The following is a 26,043-nucleotide window of genomic DNA, read 5'->3' on the forward strand; positions in this document are numbered from 1 at the left end:
GGAATACATGAGAAAGGGATGAAAAGCTTATGTCTGGTCCTCTGTGGAAAGCGCCACTCATCTCACCTGGAATTGCCTTGAACAAAACACAGATGTGCTCTGTAGCAGGAGCTACACGTTTTTTTCCCAACAGCCCTAACACTGGTGAATAAAATTGTCTGGTTTGTCATTAATTATGCTAAAATAAAAATGTGGTTATGCAGAAAACATCGTGTTGATAAGTGTCTTCTTTCCAAATTTCAAAATAGAAGATTTTAACAAGGAAAAACTTTGCTTTAGGTTGGGCTGAAACTCTGCCTCCAGCTGTTTTGTAATTTTTTTTTTTTTTTGCAAGCTTTCAGCACTCTTCCAGCCCCTCTACTCAGTCAGATGTGTCGAGGCCACATCTGGAGCAGGTTGTCCAGTTGTAGACTGCTCAGCAGAACAGAGATATGGAGCTCCTGGAAGAGGTCCAGGGCAACAAAAGTGATTGGGGAACTGGAGCATCCCCCTCACTCGGAAAGACTGAGCTGCGCCTGTTCAGCCTTGAGAAGAGAGAGATACCAGAGAGTGGAACTCCTCAATGTCTAAAAATATCTAAAAAGGGTGGGTGCCAAGAGGAAGGCTTGTCCTTGGTGCTTCAGCAGGGAGGTTTGACCAGATGACCCACTGTGGTCCCTTCCAGCCTGGAGGATTCTGTGATTCCAGTGGCGGAAACAGCTTTTTCCTTGTGTATTTAATAATAATAATAGTAGTAATAATAATAATATCATCAACTCCCCGTGTTCTCCGCGGAGGGCCCCGATGCCAGCCATGCCCGTGTGCCCTCGGGGCCGGGCCGGGCCGGCAGGTGAGGGCAGGTGGCAGCTCAGCCTGCCGCGCTCGGGGCCGCGCTCGGGGCCGCGCTCGGGGCCGCGCTCGGGGCCGCGCTCGGGGCCGCGCTCGGAGTCGGGGCGTAGCGCGGCGCGATTGGCGGCCCGGGCCGGGGCCGGGGCCGGAGCCGCGGGCGGGGCGTCCCTGAGGGCGGTCCGAGGTTCCTCCGCCGCCGCCGCCCGCCCTTCCCGCCCTGCCCCGCCGCCCGTGCCCGGCCTTAAAGGCGCGCAGGGCCCGCGGCGGCGGCAGTAGCGCAGTGCGGGCGGCGGCGGCGGCTCCTCAGCGGTGCCGGCAGCGCGGGGGGGCCGTTCCCTCGGAGCGCCTCGCCTGGAGCCCCTCCCTGCCGCCTCCGCCGCGCTCCCGCCCCTCGGGCCGAGGCTGTCACCGCGCCGGGCGCCGCCAGCATGTTTGACAGGACGCGGCTGCCCTTCGTGGCGCTGGACGTGCTCTGCGTGCTGCTGGGTAGGTCGGGGGGCCGCGGAGGAGCGGGGGGGGCCGCCCCCGGGGCGCCGCGCTCCCCCCGCACGGCACCGCGCTGATCGCATGCTCGCCCCCCCTGCCGAGCGGGGCTCCTGCCGGCCCGCAGCCCCCGCCGTGCCTGCCGCCCCTCGCCCGCTCCCCCGCTCCCGCACGGGGGGACCTGGTCGCTGCGGAGGGCCGGGAGGGGAAGGGGAAGCCCCGGGGGAGGGAGCTGCTGCAGCTTATCCGCTGGCATCTGGAACTGCCTCTTCTCTCTGATGCCCTTACTCTTCCTTCCCTAACCTCCTCTGTCGGATGAAAACCGGTTGTGACAAAAGCCCGTGCTGAAGAGGTCAGATAGATACCTGCAGCCTGGGATGTGTTTGTTACCCCGAGTGGGTCGGGAAGCTGTCCTGGAAGGGGCCGTCATCACGGAAACACGGCTGATCCATCCAGGGTCCTGCAGAGGCGCGGCGGTGCTGCGGCAGGGCAGGGTTCGCTTAGGGCTGAGTTGAGGGCGGTCTCGGTGGCACCGAACCGCCGCTGTAGTCGTTGGCTGGAAGCGACACGGGACCTTCCTCAGAGCGCCGTGCCTCCGTGTGCAGCAGGGAGAGACGGTGTCGGGACAGGAGCCGTGCCTCGGTGATGGCCAGGGGTTGAACCGACACAGCCACAGCACACTGCCACAGCGCTGCAATGCTTGTCCTGGCCAGCCCAAATATCAGCGCATTCCCTGTGTTACTTTATTCTATTTCAGTCTCTATTGAAACTACTTCATGTTCTGCCAGTTTGCATTAGCTCTCTCCTTTTATGTAATGAGACAGTGTAAAGAGCAACGATGTCAGCTATCGATCAGAGAAGGGGCAGTTTAACTTCGTAAGGAATCCTGTCAATATTGGGAGCCTGGAAAGTGTCTTTACTCGCTGGAGGTGTACTTCTTGGTCAGTCTTAGGAAGTGCTAATTTTGGATGTTTGCTTCTTAAGCAAATAATGTCAGTACTTCAGTAGTCTAAGCACTTTCTTGTCGTGTTCAGTGGTAGCATTCAGGCCTAGCTCATGAATTCCTGCTTGGCTGAGTTTTTTGGCTGATGTTTGTAGCATCACTATAAACACAACGAAGAACGTTTTTCTCTTGCTGTATGCTTCAAATAGCAGTTACCTGTAGCTAAATGCTATTAAAAAGCAAAAATACAATGAATGATGTGTTGCTCTTAGGTAACGTTACAGGAAAGAGAGCTTTTGCAAAGTGATAGTGGATCCATGTAATCCACTGGAAGCAGTCTTTATTCATATCATGAGTTTTATCAAACTGTGCTATTGTGAGGCCTAAACTTTCATACTGTCTTTATGGTGAGTGAAGCAGCTTTGTCTGTCTGGATAATTGTCATTACAGAATCTTTATAATTAGACAAAAAATTTGCACTATGCATATAGTTTGGTCTGTATGAAGCATATGGACATATTGTAAGTAATCTTGAGTAATCAAGGAAAGGAAAAGATATTGAAAGTATGATTGCAGAAGTATATAACTTGAGGGTCATCCACCTGAAAGGGTTAGGGTTTCCCCCTACTGCTCTTCTGATTCATTGGCTGGGAAGGTAGGTTCTTGACCTTGCTCTGCAGTGTAATATCAGTTTACACACGTTTCTCTTCTCTCCCCCTCACCCTGTGTAGAATTTGGATCTCAGATGCACTTATCTGGTGCCTCAGTGTGCTGCAGGGTTGCCAGACTTTTTATTTTCCCTTGGGCTTGTTTACTTCTTGAAAAGTCTCAAAAATGCAGGCAGTGCATAATATGAAGTTCCCTGAGACCTGCAGCTTTAAACACATTGAGTTACAGGTTTCAGTGAAACTCTAGCTGAGATAAAAAGATAGATATTTGCAGAATGGGAAAGATACTGGATGCAGGACCAAGTTCTCTTCCTCTTCTGCCTGACTCCTACGGCTGAGACAGGCATAGGTCTTACCTGTGTCTAATGGACTGTTTAATTATTTTGCTGTAAAAAGAATAGTTCCTGTCGTTTGTGGACTTTAACTCTCACTTTTCCCCTGCCCTTCCCCCTGCCTGTGCACTTTGGTATCTGGTCAAATGACAGAGGTAACTGCCCAGATAAAGTGACCTGCCCCTATGGATAAACGATACCTAGTATCTTCCTGCAGGGACCACGAGGCCTCCAACGGAACGGAAGGTTTAAAAGCTAGGAAGAGCAGTTTCAGTTGAGGACTGAACCCTCAGTCTTGTTGTAGTAGCCCATGCTGGCACAAAAAGGGGTACCAGTAGCATCCTCAGACTCCCCAGAGCAACTCTTTTGATACAGAGCTTTTCTTTTTTCTCCTCTTTTTCCTGTTTATACCTTCTCCAAAGTAAATGGAGATGGGAAAGAAAATGTAATTTCATTGTCTCAGGAATGTTGAACTTGAAGCCCAAGCGATATCCAAGCATACCACTTGAAGTTGCACTGCTCTGACACACCCATGAACTCACCGCAGTAGAAGCGGGCGATTCTGACTGTGTGTCTGACTTACTCGCTCCTGCTTTAGTCAAGCCATATTTGTGTGGCTTCAACTTTCCCAGCATAATTTTTTCAAAAGAAAGGGAAGGGAAAAAAGAGCTGTCCTGTTCCTGTGATTTTTGTGTGTGTATGTGTTGGTGATTTAGATGAATTTTTTGAAAGGTGTGACATGCTCAAGATGGAGCTGAGGTAAGAGAATAAGAAAGACGTCAAAGAAGAACAGGTGGGGAGAGGGGAAAAAAGTAGGAGGTAAAAACATCTCCCTCCATAAAATTATTAGCCCAATTTGGTTGCCTGAAACTTGAGTCTAAGTTTCTTTTCATTATCCCTAAGAAAGACCTCTCCCTCATCTGCCTTTTTACCCACTAAAGGAGAGAGAATTCAGGGAAAGCAGTCTATGGTGCCCTGAGAAAATAACTCCTTCCCTCTTATCAGCATGATAGTTCTCTCCTTCTAAAAATAACACTGGTGTTTCAGCATTAAAGTAGCTCTGTATTCTGCTATCTAAAAAAAGCAAAAGTTGCAGGTTTCTGCAGTATCTGTCCTCAAACAGTGTGAGGAGGCTGTATCTGCATTCTGTGCTCATCTGCAGTGCTGGGTGTGTGTGTGCTGCATGTCTGCATGCAGCTCTGCAGTGCTGCAGGCAGCACCTCCCTTACTCCCCGTGCTCCAGTGGACAGTGCTCAGCTGCTTCTGGCACTGCAAAGCATGACTGGACTGGACTGCAGGATTTTTCTCCCTCATACTTCTGTTACTTGTCTCTCCTAGGTTTTCTGATAGACATTTTATATAGCATGGCAGAGATCAGCCTTCTAGACAGTAGTAGAACCATTTTTCACAAATAGATACTGAGGCTTGGATCTTTTATAGTTTATTACACTTCCAAACTGTCATGCATAAAATGTCAGTTTATTAGAATAGCTTAATTAGTTAGCTTCCAACTGGTGTTTTCATTAGGCACTACATATATATGTATGCATGTACTCTCCGCCACTCTTACAGGTCTATTGTTTGATTGCAAATCAGGCTCCTTTTTCATTAAGGCAGGTAAACAACACTTAAAGAACAAAGTTGGGAAACACATGGCAATATTCCTGCAATCAGTGGAAGAAGTGCTAAATACATTTGTCTCTAGATCAGACTCTCATAAGGACAAAATCAGATTGAAGGAAACTCTGCAGAGGTGACCGGAGCCATAAGGAAAACACTTTCTGTCACAACTCTGGGATGACTTTCATCTGGTCTGTACGTCTTGAAATTCACGGCTAACTTGAGTGCAGGGGTGCAATATAATGCAACTGTATTTCTTTAGTCCCTTGCCTGACTCTGCAATTACTGACAAGCCATTGTAAGTAACTGGGGAGTGTACTTGTCAGTATGTGATTGCTGGTGTAATGCAAGAAATTGTCCAACCCAAGATTAGAAAAACTAAAGACTTCTAAAGAATTCAACCCTTACTGCTCTGATTCACTTTTCTGCAATATATTAGAAATAGTAAAGTGTTACTTCAATTTAAAACTGGTGTGGAATATAGTTATGTTTGTGTAGGGATTTCATCTTTTTTTTTATTCTCCATGTCCTACCCTGTGACTTTGGGGAAGATGAGACTATGGAAGTCTTATTTATTCATTTTGATGATTCTTACTATCATTTTTTTCATTAAACTACTTCTGAGGAAGGGAAGGACTTCCAGTCCTTTCAAACAAAATTATACGTGAACTGAACCCAGAAATAGTAAGCACTCACAACACTTCCAGCATGCTGTTTAAAGACTACTGGAATGTTTTGTGACACATGACAACATGCTAAACAGCAGATGAGTTTGCTTTTGCAGGGTGTGAGATGTGGGGGCGAGATGGCTGGACCACCCTGCACACCATGTTTTACTTCCAGTTCTATTCTCTTGAGAGTGTTTACTTGTGCTGTAGCTGAAGGCTGCAGTCTTGGTGACAATTAAGGTATTGCTGCTCAGTCAGGGAAGGCTCCTTGTATGTGGGTTAGCACTTCCTGATTGCCCTAGTTCAAATAAAACCTCCTCCGCTATTATTTGTGACTCACTGACATATGTCACCATCCTTATTTTCCACATCATGTGGGTGCTAAATACTTTTTCTAGTGCATGAATACATTGTAAAGTTGTAACAGGTACATATGAAAGAGCAGTTTGTCTTCAGTGACACTATATACCAGGTACCATGATCTGGTACTTTTTAAGTTGATACTCTCAGTTAATTGGAAACATAGTTGTTACCTGAAACCAGGAAAATCTTTCTTCCCCTGCTGTGCTTTCTTCTGTGCAACAGTCACTTTATATTTCCCCCAACATAAAGAAAGATGCTCGACCAGAGACTCACTCTCTCTTGATCAGAAGCCTACAGAAAAACTTTAGGTAAGAGTTCAGTTAGTTAATGAACGCTATTCAAAGTCAGGAGTCTGATTCTTGTTCTGTCAGCTTTTGCTATTATGTATCTTGTACTAATTCTGACTTAAAACCAGCAGTTCTTGCACTTACTTTTTAACAGCAATGGGTGAATAAATCTTAGTTCACCTTGCAGTGCCTTCCCAAGAGCCAAATCATGAACTCAGGTCTATATTATTTTCTCTTGGCATAGTTCAGCAAGATGCTTATCAGCTCTTAGGTTCCTTACCAGCTGCTTGAGTCGTGCTGATTTTTTTTCCTTAGCCTTGAACAGTCAGAAGGGCTCTTGCAGCTTTCTTACATGAGGGTGGTGACCTTTGCATAAGGGAATGGGAGGAGAAGAGGCTTCTGACATTTTCTGTAGAAAACTAAGTATCACACTAAAATTGAATTATGAAATAGCTTCTCATAGCTGAAGAACTCCTGCCTCCCCTCTGTACTGCCTGACTGCTTGTTTATGCTGTAGTGAGCTGATGCAACATGCCTCCTGGTTTTAGAGAGTTTGGCAGTATTAAATGATAATGACTGAAAGCAGCTTGGTCTGAAGGCTGCACGATCACAGCCCTGGTGGGGGGAAATAAAGAGTTGGTTACTGGTTGCTTGATACTGCATAGTTTTATGCAGAAGCACTGTTGCTGACCAGATGCTGATTAGGAGATAAAGCCGTGATAATCCTCTATCTGTGACTGTGTTGAAGCAGTGCAAGGCAGGTTGCACAAACAGGTGACCCGACTCATGAAAGTACCCAATGAGAAGAGATCTTGGGCCTTGTAGTATGCCAACTGACTGGGATTTACTATCCCCAACAACTGATAATCCTCTTTCCAGAATTAGTCCGGGAGAATTAAAACAAACTCACCTTGATGGAGGAAAAAAGTGCTGAACAGAATTGCACAGAAACCTATTGGCAAGATATGTCACCCACAGAAATATGGCTTTAAAATGAGATTGATTTATTGCTGTATCTGCTTGGTTTGATGGGTGTGTTTCTCTTCCTTATCCCCTGTCCTGCAAAAGAAGCTTGTAATTCTTAGGTCTTGTTCAGGTAAAATAGTTGATTGAAAACAACTCAAAAATCTACAGACACTAGAAATTCAGATAATGGATGACTAGCAAACAGCTAGTTTTATGACATGAGTTAAAACCATTTAAAGCTATTTTGAAGAAGCAAGGTTTTCATAGGATACCTTCTGCAACTGTTTTGGTTGGTTTTCTAAAATCTATTTTATTGCCACTTCATCAGGAAACACTAGTCATAGAATCCTAGAATGTGTTGGAAGGGACCTTAAAGACTATGTAGTTCCAGCCCCTCTGTCATGGACAGGGATGCCTTCCACTAAAACAGATACTCACTTCAGCTGTGACAGTAGATTTCTCAGTCCTGCCTGTGAGTAGATATACAAGCAATTTACTAGCCAGAATAGTTCAATCCTGCAATTTTCAAATTTAAAAAATTGTCCTTCTTATATTAAAGATTTGATACCTGTCTCTTCTTGTGTAACAACTGACTACTAATGACTTGATCCACTTTCTGGGAGGGATTTTCCTTTTTCAATTTATGAGATTGATCACGAAGGTACAGAACCAAAACTGTTTATTGATAAACCTGCATTGTGGTTTTGGCTCTACTTTTGCCAGATTCTCTGGTGCATTAATCCTTCTCATACAGTCAGAGACAGCTGTTAAAATCAAGACTTCTTGTCTGTATGGAAGCCAAAAATTGACCCAAACAATCTTCTTTAGCAAATTATGATATAGAAAGATAATGTTGAAACTTTCTAGTGAACTTATCAAACACTCTTTCTGTTACTGTATTGAGTTAGAAGAACTGACCAGTACAAGAATAGGCTGCTTTTGCTCTGTTATAGACTTTGCTGATTCATCTTTAAAAAGCTGTGACAAAGAAGCAGTCTGAATCAGAAGTTTGGGAAGGCAGTTCAGTTTTACTTGCACTGTACTTCAACTCAGTTTTGGCATCTCTCTTTCATGTGGTGTCTTGTTGTTTGGCAACAGGAAAATTAAGGATTTTTAATATTTTAAATTTGAAAATACAAATATGTCAGATCAGGACACGCATTTTGAAATATCTGTCAACCAGATGCTGCTGAATTAAACCAAAGGTATGGATGAGCAGTCAGTACACCCTTATTTCCGTGATGCTGCTGAGGAAACGGTGGATTTTCCAGACACAGCCTAGGTTTTAGTATCTCCTCTCCTTTGTCTTCCTCTGCTATGTATGCTGGTTATGGTGGTTTCAGAGGAGCTATGTGAGGATTCCCTGGATCTTATAAAGTAGTTTCAGTTTGTTATTTAGCTATGCCTGGCCTGGAAGAAGGGTGAAATTTTTTTGTCATCTCTTTCCTAGGAAAGGTGAAAACTGTACCAAATGGGAATTGTGCTCAGTTTTTGCCTTAGTATAGAAGGAATTATGTACCAAATTTCAGCAACTCAGGTGGCTTCTGCCTCTCTTAGTGACATTTTAACCTGAAATTAATATTAACGCATTTTTATCCATTTAACTTAGTTCTGTTATTGCTGAAAAGCCTTAGATTGCTAAATGACTGAAACTAAGCAATAGGTGCAATATTTTCTGAAACTGGAGTGCTGGATGATAAGGAAAATACATGTTTCTAAACTTGTCTGCCTTATTTTGGGGCATGGAAGGGCAGTGAACTGTGCTGAAGAGGTGGTTTGGAAGCTGGTGGTGGAGAGACCTAAGAGAATAAACTGCCAAATATAACCAGGGAAAACTTCCAATGCACAGCAAGCTGATGGCCCTTAAGGGGTACAGGAGGCAGACAGCAAGATTGAGCCTGTCAAATAGTCAGAAGCTATTCTCTAATAAATTTCAAAAATCATCTTAGTAAATTTTTGACTTAGTGTCTGCTTTCCTTGGTGTTCCATCGAGTGAGTTTTTTATAGATTTTTGCTCACTTGTGGAAACTGGGCTTCAATTTTATGTTGTTAGGTAAGCCTGCGCTGCAGTACTGGTGTTCAGCTAAAATACTCCAAGCCAGTGTGATGACGGGGTCTAACACTAGTGGAGATCCTGGGAATGGAAGGAAGTCAGGTCACTATTTGTGCTTGCAGGCTCTTTTCATTCTTCTCATCTGTTCTTTAAGTGAAACAGTCCAATCATCAACACTAGAAAATTATATACCTTCATACATAGAAACTGAGATCACAAATCTAATGCTGGTATCTTCTACTATGAATTGAAAGCAGTGCTTTTTTTTATGATGTGCACTGTAAGACTTTCTGTACTGTGGCATTATTCATTGTACTCAAGCGTCAAGAGGAATGTTGTATAAGTATTTTTTCCAGATTCTGAAGTAATGGACTTTATGGGGCAGTCTCCTGAGTCAGTACAAAACAAAACTTCCCTGATAGCTCAAGAATATATGGCTTATGGTCACTTTTCCTTTTAAAATCTGTTTAGATTGGACTTTCTATAGAGTATATATGTTCTTACAATCTACCATTACAGACTTCAGTCTAACATGAAAAAGAAGTTCTGTTATCTTAAACATGGTGGCATGCAGCAGTGTGTGTAAAGTGACGTTGTGGTGTATGATAGACTATACAGTGTCATGGAAATTGAGTCCCTCTGTAGCACTGCTGACTTTGTTAAAGACTCTTTAAATAAAATAGTGCTATGCTTGTAGGACTCGTTGGAAAATGAGCATTTATGTTCCTGACAACTAATTGCCTATTATATTTCTAGAGACTGAATGGTATTTCAAGTTAGGGTGTGTAGTTATAGGTGAAATACTCTGAAAGCCACCTGTCGTGCACTCCCACAAAACAAAGATTAAAATGGAAAAATAATTACAACTTCTGGAGTTTAAAAGAGAAGTAATCCTGAATGACATTCAGAGTTGGTATCATCTACATTAAAAAAGAGCAAATCCCTCCCTGTCTTTCCAACCAGCTGACTTTGACAGTTCCGTTTCTTCTGTGTTGCCCTCCCGGTCTGTAAGCTCCACAGTTTAGGTAGATTGTGTGCAGAAATCTGCATCTTTGAGGGCTTGTTCATTGTTTTTAATTCTCTATACAGTACCATGAAAGCCTTTAACTGAATTTGACGCTGAGTACATAATACACACAGTGATGAAATATTTAATTTTCCCTACACAGGAGGGGTTATAGTGGGAGAAGTCACCCTTTTTTACTCTGGCTGCAGCCAGTTGGATTCTTCCCCACCCCTTGAGCAGCACTGCAATACAAAGAACTGCTGACCTCTCCTGTTCCATTCCCTCCCTTCCTCTGCCCCCACGGTGTCTTTTAGCTGTTAATCCGGGGTCTTTAATGTTTTCAGGTCTGTCGGTAATGGGGCAGTTGGCCTCTGCCGCACTGGGTGAACTGCTGATGACTTCCAGGTGTGTGTCCATCCCTGGGCCAGCTTCAGCCTTGTCTTTCTCCTGACCAGTGTGGAGCCCTGCTCACAAGTCTTTGCTTGTAATCTGCAGTTGGCTCACTTGTCTGGTGTATATTTCTCTAAGTAAGAGAGTAAGTAAGAGCAGGATAGGATATATTACTGTCTTGTTTCTGCATTTTTTAAATTTGAATTTCCACTTCTCTAAGTGCTCACAGGAGAGACAATTGCATGGGTTTTAGAATAACATGTATTTAGTGCTTTTAGAAGTCAATTTGTTAAATTGAAATGTATATATGAGGGAGAATACAACTGTCCATGCTAATGTTTTTAAACAAGTATTTTTGTCTGTTCTAATTAATTGGGAATACAGATAACTGAACCAGTGCTCCCCTGTAGGTGACTGCTGAATGCAGAGAAACTGGAATATGATGTAGTCCTATCTTACTAAATGACTGGACTAGAAATTGGGTGCTTGTGTTGAGAATGTTTGAGCTCAGAGGAAGGTTTCCTTTGCTTCCTGCCTACATCACCCTTGCTTGGCATAGCAAAAAGTGGTGAGGAGCTTGCTCAGTTGCTGATCTGGCTTGTCTGCAGGCCAAGTCATAGATCAGAGGACAAATAAAAATGTACCTAGCATAAAGTTGCAAGTAGAATAGTAGGAAAGATTAGAAGGTTGTTCATGCTTTTAAATACATGTATCCTGTTTACTGAAGCCTATCACAGCTTCTGGCATTATCAGAACAATCAGTTTGCTGGTATTAGAAATACTTCACATTCCTTAGTGTAGAAAAGTAAGATAAAGTTCTTTAAAGTGGTTAGGAAGCAAGTTGTGGGCTACCCACTTAGCTACTGCAAATAAATAGTGCACTGATCTTTTTTCTCTTCTACACTCCTTACCTCTAGTTATCAAAAGTCAAAATGCTTTCTTATTAATCTCTTCTTGGATTTCTCCTGTCTCTCAGGTCCATTCCCAGGCTGACAAGCTGACTACAGCTTCAGTTAGGGAGGCAGTCTCCCAGAGTGATAACTTGGTGAAAAACAGAAAGGAATTCATAATAAAGATTAACACCTGGTGCCTTTCCTGCGGGACATCTGGACATGCTGTCCCAGGGGATGTTTGTCCCAATTGTCCAATGAACTACTGTCCTGTCCTAGCTGCATGTAACACACTTTAAATACAAGATGTCTGTACAATAAAGTTGGCCTTTTTCCCCAAAAGAGGTCCGTGTGTGTTGCTGTCTTTTCTCTCTCTCTGCAGCGCAGTAACCACATTCGTAGAAAAAGAATTTCAGCCCATCTCCTTTTCTGTAGAGAGCAGTATCTTTTAAAGATGTTTCCAAACTCTCTCCAGTAGCATGAGATTGACCTGAGTTTCTTTACTCTATTGCCTACTTCCTCACCCCAGACTGTACACTGAAAAATGAACACTGAACAGTGAAGCAAACATGCTTGTCCTGTCTGAAAATAAAAGCACAAGTGCATGTGTAAGAGTAGGAGAACTTAAATTCTCTCTTGCTCTCAGCAGTTATTGACAGCTGTATAGGTTTAGCTTGAAAATTACTCTGTCTGATAAGAATGTAAGCTGTAGAAAGTAGCTCATCTATTTTGAGGATATAATTTTATGTGGAGATGGTTTCATTATTTCTCTGGTACAGCTAGAATTATTGTTTGACAATAAACTATAAACTGTGTTTTTCTGTTCTATACTTTGTCAGCATATCAAGTGCAGAATGTATTGGTCATATTCTTCAGGGTAAGTGTAGAGAAACATAAAAATTCTTCTCAGTCTTGTGTTAGTCCAGTACAGGTTCTCTTAATTAACACTTACTTGTGAGTTCATTGCAGCATGAAGAAAAAACTTTGGTTAATAATCAAGCTAGAATGTTCTCATTTGCCATAGTGTCTGTTAAGGGTAACTGCCGTTCTCCCATTTCCTATGTATTAATTTTTGTTGAAGAGAACTTCCTGATTGAGGACCAGATAGGAGTACAGAGTAATTTTGCCTTGGAGGACTTGAAACAGCAATTCAGCATGAGTTTGGCTGCACAGAACCTCAAATGGAGATTCTGTCACTTGTATGGATAAGGAGGTAAAGTGGGTTAATTAAGGTGTGTTTACAAAATACAGTGCATTCCTTAGTAGTATTTAAAATTGTGGGAAAGAAATCACCACTGATCAAGATGGAGTTTCCTGAGGTGTTGAAGCTGATCTATCCCAGTCTGTCCTTGTTCTTTATTCCACACCCTTGGCTATATGTTCCTACTCTTTTTAAACTGGCTCTTGCAGTAATACTGTTGGCCAGGTGAGCAAGTGCCTCTGAAAAACCAGTGTTGTGTGGGCATAGGCAAGAAAGGGGTAGTGGGGGATGGCCAGAGATGGGAGAGGGACAGGACAGTCTATGTTGTGTTGGGTTGCTCTTGAAAGCTGAGCCAAGTTTTATGAGCACTACATCAGGTTGAGAACTAGGTAGTACAGTATCAGTGAAATGGTTAGAAACTTTAGGAGTTTATTTCCTTATAAATGTAAGACAATATTCTTTGCTGATCTTAAATATTTTTGGCAACTGTTGTAAAAGACACAGATCAAAACAGTTGTACAGCATTACGCACATTGTAAGAAAATGATGGATTGGTACCCATCATTTCCATTTGTAGGATAAACTATGAAATATAATTTTTTTGTTTAGTCTTGAAAAGATCACTGAAAATACAGCAAATCAACATTTTTTGAGTAAACAATCTTCCTTTGGGAAAAAAAAATCACTTTCTCCCCTTGGGTACTGGTATTTTATTGTTAACATTCTTTTTCTGTGGGTGGAGGACCATTCTCACATGGGACTTCCTCCCTATTCTCCTAGCGTGGACCTCCCTTCCTTCCCTTCTTTCAGGCGTTTGTCATGCTATGTCATCCAGCTAGATGTGATCAAATAGTTCCTGAAGGCTGTGTATATTACTGTGAATTACTGTAGGTGGTCAGAAGAAACTACACTGCAACTTGCTTGGACCTACAAATTAGAGCTGGAAACTCCATGTGAACTTACCATACCTTATGTAACTTTCCAAATGTGTGTTGCCCTGTTCTTAGAGTTCTAGCCCAAACTTAAGGCTGTTCTGTCCCTGCAATCCACTCTTAATAATTCAGTCATTGCTCTTGCCTTTGTCTCCCTCTTTATCCTGTTTGCTTTTTAGCGTGTTCATGTGTATAAAGCTTGTTTACTTTTCTTTCATAGGCAAAGGCTTCAGATCTTTGGAGTCTCTTTTCCTATTCAAGTTTGTTACATCTGCAGCTTTCAGGGTTATAAAACCATAGGATATTTTGAGTGGAGGCAATCTTAAAGATCATCTCATGCCAATACACCTGCCATGGGCAGGAACACCTTCCACTCAGTCAGGTTGCTCCAAGCCCCGTCCAGCTGGTGTGTGGGTTAGCTAGAGTCTATTTGAGTGAGCACTGCAGAAGTGTGTCCTTTTGTATGTCACGGGGCACTGGAGTGACCAAGCTGTTTTCCTTTCATAATTAAAGGAGAGAGATCACAGGACTGCTGTCTGTTTCTTGATATTACCTAACAAAATAGCCCAGAATCTGTTGGTCAGTAGTTCTTGACAAGATAAGCTGCACAATTTTTACCAGAAAATAGATAGAATCCAATTCTAGGATGTTCCAGTCTGAATGATGGATGACTTCGAGTAATAGTTCTTTTTTACAGCTGAAGGATATAGGATTTGAATTATAGGACATGAATCACAGTGAAGCCATTATGATCCCTTAAGGTACAAAGCTACTTGGTTCAGAAGAGCACCTTGAGGTTACTTCTGGTGCTGGCTAGGTGAAAAGGAAAAGAAGGTATACTGAGCAGAGGATCAGGCATGAGAACTGCTCTACAAGACTGCCTTTTAGCCTGGTGATCTTGCACGAGATCTTGATCACTCTTTGCTCCAATTTGTAGAAGCTGATGAGATTGAACATAAATACATTCCTCAGAAGTTCAGGCTGCTTAAAGGTCACAGAGATGCTTGGCACCTCTGGCAATACTGACCTGTTATGTACGTAAGTGGTGGGGTTTTTTTTCTGCTTACAATGAAAAGTTCATGACTGTTTGCTTACAGGTACTAAGTCTCGTCTTCTCTCCCTGTAAAATGAGCAACAGTAAAAATGCTACCACTATTTGGGATAGGTTAATAATCAACTGAATACTTCACAGAATCTTCTGTTCAGCAGTGCATCATTTAGATTGCAGTAAGAATTTAACAGTAATGAAAAAGAAATGAAAATCGGCAGTTAGTGTAAGATGTGTAACTGACTTCCTTTTTTTGTATTCTTTTAATGAAGGCTATACAGATGAGTTTTGCAGTTACTTTGAAACTGTTCTCCTCTGCCCCATTTATTTGCTGCTTTTCATTTTCCCCCCTTCCCAGGTCAGAAGCTCGTTATGTGTTATAATTCTTGATACTAGATTGTAGCAACTTTTTGTGGAAAACAGGTATTTATATCTGTGAAGTAATCCACTTCTGCAAAACACCAGCTGCTCCTTAAATTGATCATGAGCATGTGATACTTCCGTATGTGAAAATCTGGTGACCTGTTTGAGAAGATATGATTGTATCAAATAGGTAATGGGATTACCATTCCATCATCCTGCAATAGCAGAGGTAAAGACCGGAAGCTTGGACTCTTGTTAGTGGAATATTGCCATGGCCTTGAGAGTAGCTGAAACTTGGCTTCAGGCAAACGAATATACAGCAATCCCTTGGTCAGAGTGAGCTTTCTGAGTTCTTCAATGTGGCCCCCTTCCATGTTTAAAGGGCTGCAATTCTGTTTCATCTGCTTCTGACTGCTGCTTGTGCTTGGTCAAGCTTTAGCTCTTCTCTCAGTCATTAAAGCAGAAGAAAGGAGAGAGACTTTTGAGATATAGTTGATTCAGTGGTATACCATGCTACTTAATGAAAAATTTCATGCTTGAATTTGAATAAGCTTAATGTTATTTGTATTTTGGATCATTTTTTCTATATGGGATGGTAAGCATCAGTAAGTGTGGACAGTTTTCATATTTTAGATTATTTGTGAAAGTAATTTCCCTCTGCTCCATAAGAGGATTTTAAATATTCCCAAACTGCTTTCTTTTGACCATAGCAATTTTCTCAGAAGAGTTGAAAGCTGGGGTGCTACCAACCATGTACAGTTTTAATATGTACTTCACAAGCCTTTGCACTTCAACTCACCAGCCCAAAGAAGGAGCCAGGATTTATTACTGTTCCTACTGTTTCACTCTTGATGTCTTTTCTTCTAATGAAGTATAAAGCAATAAGCTTACTTAAAACACCTTTAGGCTACTTACCTGGTAGTCAACAGGTGTCACCAGAAATCAAAGCAAGCACTCATAATGTTAACATCTTTGAGATGTTTTTTGTTCTCAGTAGAACAGGTTGTTTATATACCAAGCAGTCTTTTCTGCTTTGGGAATTGCATGCACCCTCTAATTTACATATAGTGTCTATTTGCAGAGTTGCCTATTACATGGATGTTGGGGAACATACAAAGTTGTTTGCCCTTTTTAACCATGTTTTAAAACAAAATTTACTTTTTGCTATCTCTGGGGATTTAGCACTATGTCAGTTACCCACTTCTGTCACTTGCTCCATTGATCAAAGGAAGGGGAGAAAGTGGGCATGGTTTTATTTGGTTAAAGGCCGGACTTGATGATCTCGGAGGTACTTTCCAACCTTACTGATTTTATGAGAAATAAAGTTTAATTTCCTGAGGTTATTGCTCCTGCAAATATGTATTACATGGCAGGTGGTTCTTATCAGAAATAAGCTAGACCTGAATATAATTATCAGAAGTCTTGATGGCTTCTTTCATATGACTGTCACTATAATGCAAGGTAACTTGTAGAAGAGGGAATTGATAATGTATCACAGTGTGTAGATTCTGAGAACTATCACTTGTACCCAGGTCTCAGCTGCCGTGTTAATAACTTGTATATTTTCATGCAGAAATCTTCCAAAGTGTAAAAAAGCTGTGTAAATGCAGTCTTAAGGTACAGTCTCATTACCTAGAGATGCAGTCCATTCAAAGTGTCCATTAGTGAGCGTGCAGTTCTCTTGTTCACATTACCTGCATGAAAACTACTTGCATGAAATTTGACTCCATAACCAAGATAAAACCTGTTGTCTATTCTTTCTTATCTGTAAACACTGACAGTGTATAGAACAAGGCTGGCAAATCAGATACAAGCCAAGGTCGTAGGGTAGTGGCAGAGGGAGGAGAGACAAAAAGCTGCTTGCCCTCAATAACTGTTGAGTCATGTGAGGGGAAAAGGCTTTTTCTTGAATGTAATCTTGATTCCATGTGGTTTGGTGGCAACTCACCGTATGGATGGAAGACTTTGAACTTTTTTTTTTTTTGACATCTGTACGTGATTTGGGAACCTCAGTCTTTCTGAAGCAGTCTTCAGAAATGCCTATAAACAGAATTTGGTAAGTGTGTGCATTGCATGATACTTAGGAAATTTGAGTTATGCATGTTTGGTAGCTTCCTCCATGCATGATTAGAAATTATTTCTTTTTTTTTGATTTAACCACATGTATTTCTTGTTTTTGTTTTTTGTTTTCCTTCCCCCAACAGCTGGCTTACCCCTTGGTGTTCTAAACTTGGCCAAAATAAAACCGTATCAAAGAGGCTTTTTCTGTAATGATGACAGCATCAAGTATCCGTTCCATGACAGTACCATCACATCCACTGTCCTCTACACAGTGGGGTTCACCCTGCCCATTTTCTCTGTAAGTAGCTAATATATAGGGAGCTTTGGTGATGGGAGTAAAACGTATGCCTTCCAAGAGCTCAGCACTGTAAATGAGTTGAAGACAAGTCTGTCTAGGCAAAATCCTGTATGTGTATAGTCATATGCATGTGAAAGGTGCTGTTACTACTGTTTGCACAGAAGAACTGGAACTAATCTCTAACTGCTAGTGTTGATAATTTCATTTGTTTTAGGAACAGAAGAAAACTGTATTTAGACTAGGCTTTTATCACTAGAGAGGAGAAATATCTTCCAAAATGTTTTGGAATGGAATGTCTTCCAATATGTTACGGAATCTCTAGTTCAGAATGGGTTAGTTTGCTAACTTAAACACTTGTGATGTTAAAACATGGCACTGTAATGCAGTGCACACACCTATAACCGGTGACTGTTTCCATGTACTTTCTACAAAAATAAGCCTAATTTTGACTCGGAAGCTTTTTTTAAGCTTGAATGTAATGTGATTACTCTTTAAAGAATAATGGGATAAAATGGGATACAGAGACTGAAAATCTAATTGCTTGTAGAAAAGAAGCTCAGTGTTTTAAAGGCCACATGATTTTGACAAAGAACAATTTAATTCTTCAGTAGGTTTTTCTAACAGTATTTTAAGCCTGCTTGTATCACAGTTTTTAGTAAGGCTTGAGCTGATTTGGAGAATCACATTTTAATGGCACAGAATAGTTTTTAACCTGAAGCCACGTCTTGTTTGTCCCTGCAGTACTTCATCAAGCCGTATGAAAGATGGTGATAATATTTTATTATCTGATAAATCTATAGGCTAAATTAATCAGTAAGAAGTATATGAAGTAGTTTAAGGATGGAAGACAGTAATTTAAAACAAGTGAACCTGCAGAACTTCTACATGCATTACTCTTGTTTTCTCATTAGTGCTTATTTATTAAGGCTTCCATTAGACCTGTGCAATAAATAGGAGGTTGACATAACAAGTAAGCACTAGCATAGTTTCACTTTTAAGGAAGGTTTGTCACTTTGACAAGTATATATATCTTCAGCACACTTTTTAGGAAAATTTGTTTTCCAGTAGGTTGCCTGTGCACCTTGATTGCTAGGGATACAGGTGAAATAACAATTGCAGCTCTGTGCACTTTTGGACTTTTAAAGAAAAGTTTTAGCTGCAGTTCAATAATCTGTTTCACTGCTTGAATTTTTTATTATTGTTCATTTTTAGATTTGAAGGTGTTGCTGTAATATAAAGTCATTTATTTCCTGGCTGTAAAGCCATGGAGCAATATTTCACTTAAAGCTAAATCACATGAAAGTCTGAATATTTAAAGAGTGGTATGGGCTATGATGATTTTTGATAACCTTTGTAGTGAAAGTTGCAGCTTAAAATTAGATGTGTCAGAAATTCCAGTCTATTGTTATATTTTTCTGCTATGATACTTTCGTAGGAGTCACACAGTGGATTTTCATTGCTTGTCTTTGTGCAGGAGGCTGGAGTTTATAATTAAAACAACCACTTCTAGTCTCCATGCTGAGAGGTTTTTAAAAAAAAATATAAACCTAGAGCACTTAGAGTTGTTACAATACTGTGTAACCAGGTCATTTGCTTTTCAGTCTGAATGCTTTCCAAACCTTCAAGCAGCTACTTGATGCAGTTGACATGTTAACCTGGTGCTCTTCATCTCAGTTTTAAATGTAGAGAGCTCTTTAGTCTCATGCAAGAGGTGAAAAATCTTCCATAGCTACTGAAAACTAAGGGCTAGAGTAAGCTATACAGGAAGGGAGTATGTGATGTGGGATATTATAACTTTCTGAATTGAAAGGGGCTTCCAGTTGAATGGTTTATGTCTTCAAGACTGCCTTTATTCAAAATAGATAGGGAAAGTTCATCAGTCTGGGAATCTGAATTCAGGATGTTTCTTGTTTTGGTCTGACTCACTGGAAGCTTGATACTTTTTCAAGGCAATTTAAGTTTTTGGAAGTAGTGTGTTCAACAGAAAGACAGCTAACTCATGAAAGGCTTTTGGGCAATAACTGATTATACCACATCTAATAAAAATGGTTGTCCTGACATGAGACTTTACTGAAAGAGACAGAATCCTCAATGAAGGAATTGATGACAAAAATTTCATGTGGAGTTGATAAATTACACTTTCATACAGACTTTTCTTCACTAATCAGACTGCCTCAAACATTATACTTATTCCAAAGTGGTAAGACTCTTTTTACACATCTGCCCCTTGTTGCACAATGGGCCTGCTTGTCTTCAGAATATAATAAGAAATGGCCTGAACATCTTGCTGTATTTATTATAATACTAATTATAATACTAAAAAGTCTTGTTGGGGTAATGTGATATAAATAATGTAATGGAATATAAAATAATTTCTAAGAGAAAAAAACCAAAGCATAGATTTTTTTTTTAAGTCTCTTGTACATTAAAGAAACTAGGTTGCATGGACATGGATTTGTTTTTATGATGTTTTATAAAGATTTAAAAGATGTGCTAGAAACTTGTGAATCTTAAAAAAATTCTCTTAGGAATCATAATTCTGTTTGTAGCTCTGAACCTTTTCTGTTGCCATTGCCACCTTTTATCTGGAAATAAAATATATGAGAAATTAATGTTTATTCTATTCCAAGTGCCACTTCATAGTGTGATGCTTCTCAATTTTCCAAATTGTTCTCTTTGTCTGGATGGGAACCACAGTTTTTGTATTAGAATTTTTTGAGATTTAAGGTCAAACAAGTCTTGGTAGTGGTCTAGAAGACTGAATCCCTTTAGATGGGTTAGGCCAGTGTCTAGACCAGCACACATGAATTATATCTGACATTTAATGAACTTTCTGCTACTTCTATCTTACTAAGTCTTTTAGATATATTTGGAGAGTAATTCTGTGTACTTTAGAAGCCATGACAAGACATTGTCCATGGGTTTCCGCTCTAGGAATATACTTGGTCTGGAATTTTTGGTCTTGAGTTGTCTGCATGAGACCAACTTTTTCAAGTATAAATGACAAATTAATGTCAATATCTTTTCTCTTCCAGCAAGGTCCAACATGTCTGTTTGTAGATGTCTTGTTCAGTTGGGCTTTTCTGGTAACTTCCCCTCCAAACTGATTTTTTAATTTCCTCCAGTCTTGTTTCTTCAGACTGCTACCTTCAGTAGGTAGCTACTTGTGCAGCTTCCATTAGCTCCAGGGGTAGGTGACATTGAGGGAGGGAGAAGCGCAGAGCAAGGAAAACCTCTCTGAAACAAACATCCTTCTCCCCAGACAAGCAGACCAACAGAGCAACCTGAGAGTTGCTGAATTCTGTCTGCTTCCTATTCTAGGATTTCTGTGGTTTCCTGCCAAGGCTTTGCCTGGAAGTTCTGTACCAGAGCTGAAGCCTCACAAGCTGCTGGTGGGTTTCTATTGTGTGAGGGACTGATGTAGAGAGAAGAATTCAGAACTTAGCCAAAAGCCTGCACTGAGTTTCTGGGAGACAAAGTACTTCCCCACAACTTGTTGCTACCAAAACAGATAAAGCAAAGGCTGATGTTTCTTACAGGGAAGTGCTCATTAGTTTCTTTAGTAAAGTAAGTTTTGGTTAAGTCACTTCTCTGGGGTAAACGCTGCTGTTTGGAACTTCTTTGAGAGAAGGGAATGTGATGGGGCCTGTAGGACTTAATTTTTACACCTTGAACACATTCAAAAGATATCTGAGTAGTCAGATTACACTGATTTCTAAGTAGTTCAAACAACAACAACAAGGCTGAATCAAAACATTCCTAGCTTTGGTGTGGGAAAATGTCCTCAGTATCATGGTGACTTCCTGAAAGGGACCTAGGTAGCTTTGCTCCTGTACCAGCTTTAACCTATTAAGAATTAAGCTTAATGATTTTGGGAATGTCTGCTTATACTGTGTGTAATGATATTCTGACTGAAACTTTCCCTCCTACAGATTAGCACAATCTTACTTTGGAGTCAATTTACTGATTTCTTTTATAGCAAAAGAAACTCGTCTTTTATGCTGTTTATGAAAGGGGGATGCATTTTGAAGGGGAACTTTCATTGACAACAGCTATTAGATTGACCAACATAAGCACTTACTGAGCTAATTTTGTATGTCTTCATGGACAAATGTAGTTACTGCTGTGATAGAGTTTAATAAATCAGAGGATTAATGAAACCTGTGCAAGACTGTCAACATGTTTTATCTTCATTGTGGTTTTGGTATATATATAGCATTGGAAACTTTTTTGGGCGATGCTGTTAAACTTCATAATCTGTCATGAGTTCTGCTTGATACAAACTGTTCGTCTTGTACTTATGCAGATCAGCATTATCTCTGAATCCAACCTTACTCTGAGGTATAAACTGCTAATTTTTGGTTCTCTTTTTAAAGCAAACATAGTAGTAATAATCCGTGGCTTTACTCTATGAAGGTTTAAAGTACAGGGTAATGCACTTTATTGAGCTGTTGAATTGATGAGTAATTCCTGGCTGGGATCAGTGCTGTGGGGCCAGATGCTGACAAGTAGCAGCATCCAGCTTTTGGCTTCACTTTTTGACCTGTCCATGGTGTGGGTGTTCTGGTGGGCTTAAAATCAGGTGCAGAAAAATCTGAGGAGCACCATTTAGCTCTGTTACTTGTACAAATCACTCTTACTAAGTGCAGCTGTATTTTAAGTAAATAAACTGTTACTTGTTAGCCCTGTGGACTTGGTGCTGTACTTGCCTCAATCCATCAGGTGCATTTCTTAATAACAGTGATGGAGAATGCACATAGTGTTTGAGTTAGACAGTTGGCATTTTGACAGTGGGAGGAGCTCCAGACAAGGGCTTTTAAAATGCCTGAGTGAAGCTTGGTCACAGCTCTGAGAAAGCCAAGCAGTCATATTAGTGTAGAGGGGTTTTTAAAGTATTATTTAGTAGAGTATCAAACGGTAAAATGGAATAGGGAGAAATGTAGGTAGAGGGAGTTGCATTTAAGTTTTGTAATTTAAGAAAAAAAACCTAAACAGTCTATGGCATAGATTTTTCTTTCAAGTCTGACACACAGCTACTAATAATGTACTATTGACATTTAGGACTGAGAGCAGAGATTGGAGGGGGTGTCAAAAAAGGGAAGCAACTCCACTAGGAACCAGAGACAAGCAACAGGGAAAGTAAGGGAAAGTGTTCCTTTTTGTTCTGCCTCCGTTTCCCTTCATCTGGCTCACGTCACTGTACCTCTTCTGCCTTGTGCAAGGAAATGCTTATGCAAAGAGATGGGTTTTACCTACCTTTTCAAGAGAAAGCTGAATGTCAAAAAATGGAACCATCAATATTAGTGAACTGTGGAGTGATGGTTCATTTCTTGGTAGGTGCACTCCTAAACTGTCTTAACTCCTATGAGAAGTGGAAAGGAGCACTGTTCTTATACTGAGGAGAAGCCAAAGTCTTAGTTTAATCTGCAAAGAGGTTTTGACACCCAACCCAACCTTCATGGAATGCGAGCAGTCATAGCAGCTTAAAAGTTTTAACTAAGCTTTTGCAAACCACGTGTTTTTCCAGGCAGTATTTCAACATTGTAATGAATACTGTGGATGTTTTTCCTGATGGAATTAGTAGTGAAATATCTACAGCATATTTGGGGGAAATGTTAACTTTTACTTTTTATCTGAGCTTCTGTTGTAAGGAGACTTAAACCTCGAAGTATTACTTACACTTTTTAAAAAATAAGTCTAGGTATCATTTCTAGTTTAAAGCTGCAGCAATGAAGTTGGCAGTAGATAATAGCACAAAAGTGGTGGCAGGTTTTTTTGAGGTGCTGGGAGAGAGGTCAACAAACTTTGTTTTGCTTCTGAATTCTGGAAAAGCTTATTACTACCTACTACTTAAGCACACATGTTGAAAGCTACTTTGTCAGAAACATACCCACTGCTTCCTGGTGTCAGTCACATCTGTTCTTATCCTAATCCCTGTGATAAACGAGGAAGATAGAGAACTCAGGCTAAAGCAGCATTTTTTTAGAAGATCTCATTATTTAGATGTGTATATTCAAATGTTTACTTCAACCAAATATTAAAAAACTAAATAGTTATGAGATTGGAGGAAGAATCCAGAAATGAACAAATAATCCACTTAACTGTAAGAAGTGAGCAGTAGGAGTAAGTGCTCCTTGTCCTTTGCAAGGAAGGAAGATGTCAAGTAGAGCTCTCTGGGAGTCTGTTCAGTGTAGTCATAAGTGCCCTGGAGGAGAGAGAGCGTGTGCAATGAGGAGCGAAGCAGGGAACTCAGAGCAATAAATACGAAAGATGGCAGTAACATAGCTGGTGAAATACAGCATGGATAAATGCCAGGTATCCTTCCTGAGGAGAGTGGGAAGGACAGCTTGAGGGAGGTGTATGATCTGATGTTCTCTCTCTTCAGCTTTAGTCCAGCTTTAGTGGAGAGAGCAACTTCATGCCCAGTGAAGAGACCTAGCCAAGATTAGAAACTTGGAAAGAAATAGACCTAAGTTATACAGGATATTTGTGGAAAAAACCCTAACATAATCAGTCAGAAATCACTCCAGTTTATGAGGAAATCTAATCCATTATACTCTGAGTCAGACTTTTAGGCAACAATAGTAATTGTTTAAAATATGTAGTCTTATCAGTTGAGCTACTTGTGTTTCTACTCTGTGTATTCTGACTGAAATGTTTCAGAGCCTTTATTTCTCTCTATATCTTTATTACCAACTGTGTTTGTAGTTCCTTAATTCTTTGTTTCTTGTTGGATCAGTATTGCTCATTTTTCTAATATCTACTGTGTATGCACTTGGCTGATTTACAGCCCTTAGACTTTGCTCAACTATGCAAAACAAAACTCTTGTTTTTGAGATAATGAGGAATATATCCTAGCAGTCCTTCTCTGCCTGCACTTAAGACAGAGGAATTAAAACCAAATGCATTTGCCAATTCTGACTGAATACTATTTCTGAAGAAATTTCTTGTCAGATGGTTAGAAGCGTTAATGCCTTTGAAAAGACTTGTCTAATGCTCATGCTGTTATACTGATACACAACAACCACAGGAAGAACATTATTTTCCCCCAGCTATTTTGAACTGTTAAGCTCCCAATTCAACAGAGTTGTTTAACCTCCAAATGCATGACTCTGAACTCATTACTGCACCAATCTCTGTATGTTCTCTCACCTCAGTCTTTAGGGGCTGTTTTGCAGGCAGAACTGGCTGGCCTTGATCTTCCACTGTATCAAAGCATTGCCAGCTCTGTCAGCAGTACATCTGCTAGTTATTCATTAAGAATGCATATGCACTGCATAACACCAGCTTGTTGGCTTTATCCTTGAGATTACCCTACAGGTAATCTCTTCTCAACCTTATAATTCCTCCTCACATACATGTTGTCATTTTCTCTTTAGGCAATTTCTTCAATGTGTTACAACTAGCTTAGAAGCTGAAGTATACATCAGGGAAGCTTTTTGGTATTGTCTTAGGAGAAGTATTCAGTAGATGGCCTTTACTGCTCTTCTTCTGTCTCCACTTCTTATATAAAAGGAGTACTTAAACTCCCCAATTTCTTCTGTTTTCAGGGAAAACTGAGGAAAATGAATATTTGTAGGATATTGTAGGACATTTCTTTTAACTGAATGTGGCAGTGTGACTGTGGCAGATGAGCAGGATTTCTTCTCACAGAGGTCTGCTGTTGCTATGTTTTCTTGAGAAACTGCTTTAGATGTTTATATGAATAAATCTACTGTCAAAGTACACCACTTCCTATACTATAGTAAACTTTTTTCTTCAGTTGTGTCTGTGAAATTAAAGACATTGACTCTAGTGATGGTGGTACCATTATAAAGACAAGTATCATTTGGTATCTTCAGTCTTAGCCTGTCCATCTCTACCAGGAGCTTCCATGCTTAGGAAATTGCTGCCATGATGCAAAACCTTATCCCCTCCTTCTGAAATTATGATATCTGTCAGGGTGAAATAGTAACATGTCTATCACAACTATAGGGAAACCCTACTTTTTCACTTGATATAATAAGCTTTGCCTCTTTATCATTTACGACAGTTCTTCTGCTTGTTCTGCTTGGAGTAATGAAAAAGCGGAACTTTTTTTTCCTGTCCCTTTATTGCCTTAAAAAGACTGCAGAAAATATTGAAACTATATATTTGAAATAATTTTGATTTTATTTTAGAAATGAAAACACATTGAAAACCCACAAAGGCAGACTTAGCTGATTTATTTAAAACAGAACTCTTTGTATTGTGAGAGGGTTCTCTTGTTGGCTTCACATGCCAGAAACACTTGATGCCCCTCTGGTTTAGTACTTTTGTGCTCTCCCCCACCAGTTAATAATAGTGAAGTCAATCCATGCATGTTAAAAAGAGGTAAATTAAACCTGTTCCATGGAGCATGTTGTGAGAGATTAGGTATTGACACTGGAGAATACTTTAACCAAAAAAATCAAAAGCCCCTACTGGCATGGTTTTTCAGGCTAATGACTGTCTTGGATTGAGCCAGAGGTAGAATACAGGTGTTGTAGTTCTGTGACTTCAGTTTACAGTTTAACACTGTTAAGCTAATCTGATCAGTTTTGCCGTAATCTGTTTTTTAGAAATTAAAACTTTTCACTCGAGGTTTCATGGAGCATGTATCCTTTCAACACTGAAAGGTGCTGA

The 26,043-nt window shown here is 40.6% G+C and overlaps 1 protein-coding gene and 1 long non-coding RNA gene across 3 annotated transcripts in view; both read left to right on the top strand.

The window, feature by feature from the left end:
* Positions 1 to 1,033: 1,033 nt before the first annotated feature.
* PLPP1 (phospholipid phosphatase 1) overlaps positions 1,034 to 26,043 on the top strand; it is a 62,791-nt gene continuing 37,781 nt past the window's right edge. Inside the window, exons 1-2 of one of the 2 annotated variants that reach the window (XM_014887011.2) lie at positions 1,034 to 1,314; positions 17,246 to 17,400. In XM_014887011.2, the coding sequence (XP_014742497.1) occupies positions 1,257 to 1,314; positions 17,246 to 17,400 (213 nt within the window). In that variant the 5' untranslated portion in view covers positions 1,034 to 1,256. The remainder of the gene's footprint in view (positions 1,315 to 17,245; positions 17,401 to 26,043) is intronic. The other variant, XM_014887012.2, reaches the window with a different exon arrangement.
* LOC148219883 (uncharacterized) lies at positions 10,561 to 11,839 on the top strand. Its single transcript, XR_015799276.1, has 2 exons — positions 10,561 to 10,622; positions 11,584 to 11,839. It is a non-coding gene; the product is annotated as an uncharacterized LOC148219883 (long non-coding RNA).

Source organism: Sturnus vulgaris, chromosome Z, assembly GCF_052056855.1.
Source record: "Sturnus vulgaris isolate bStuVul1 chromosome Z, bStuVul1.hap1, whole genome shotgun sequence".
NCBI lineage: Eukaryota > Metazoa > Chordata > Aves > Passeriformes > Sturnidae > Sturnus > Sturnus vulgaris.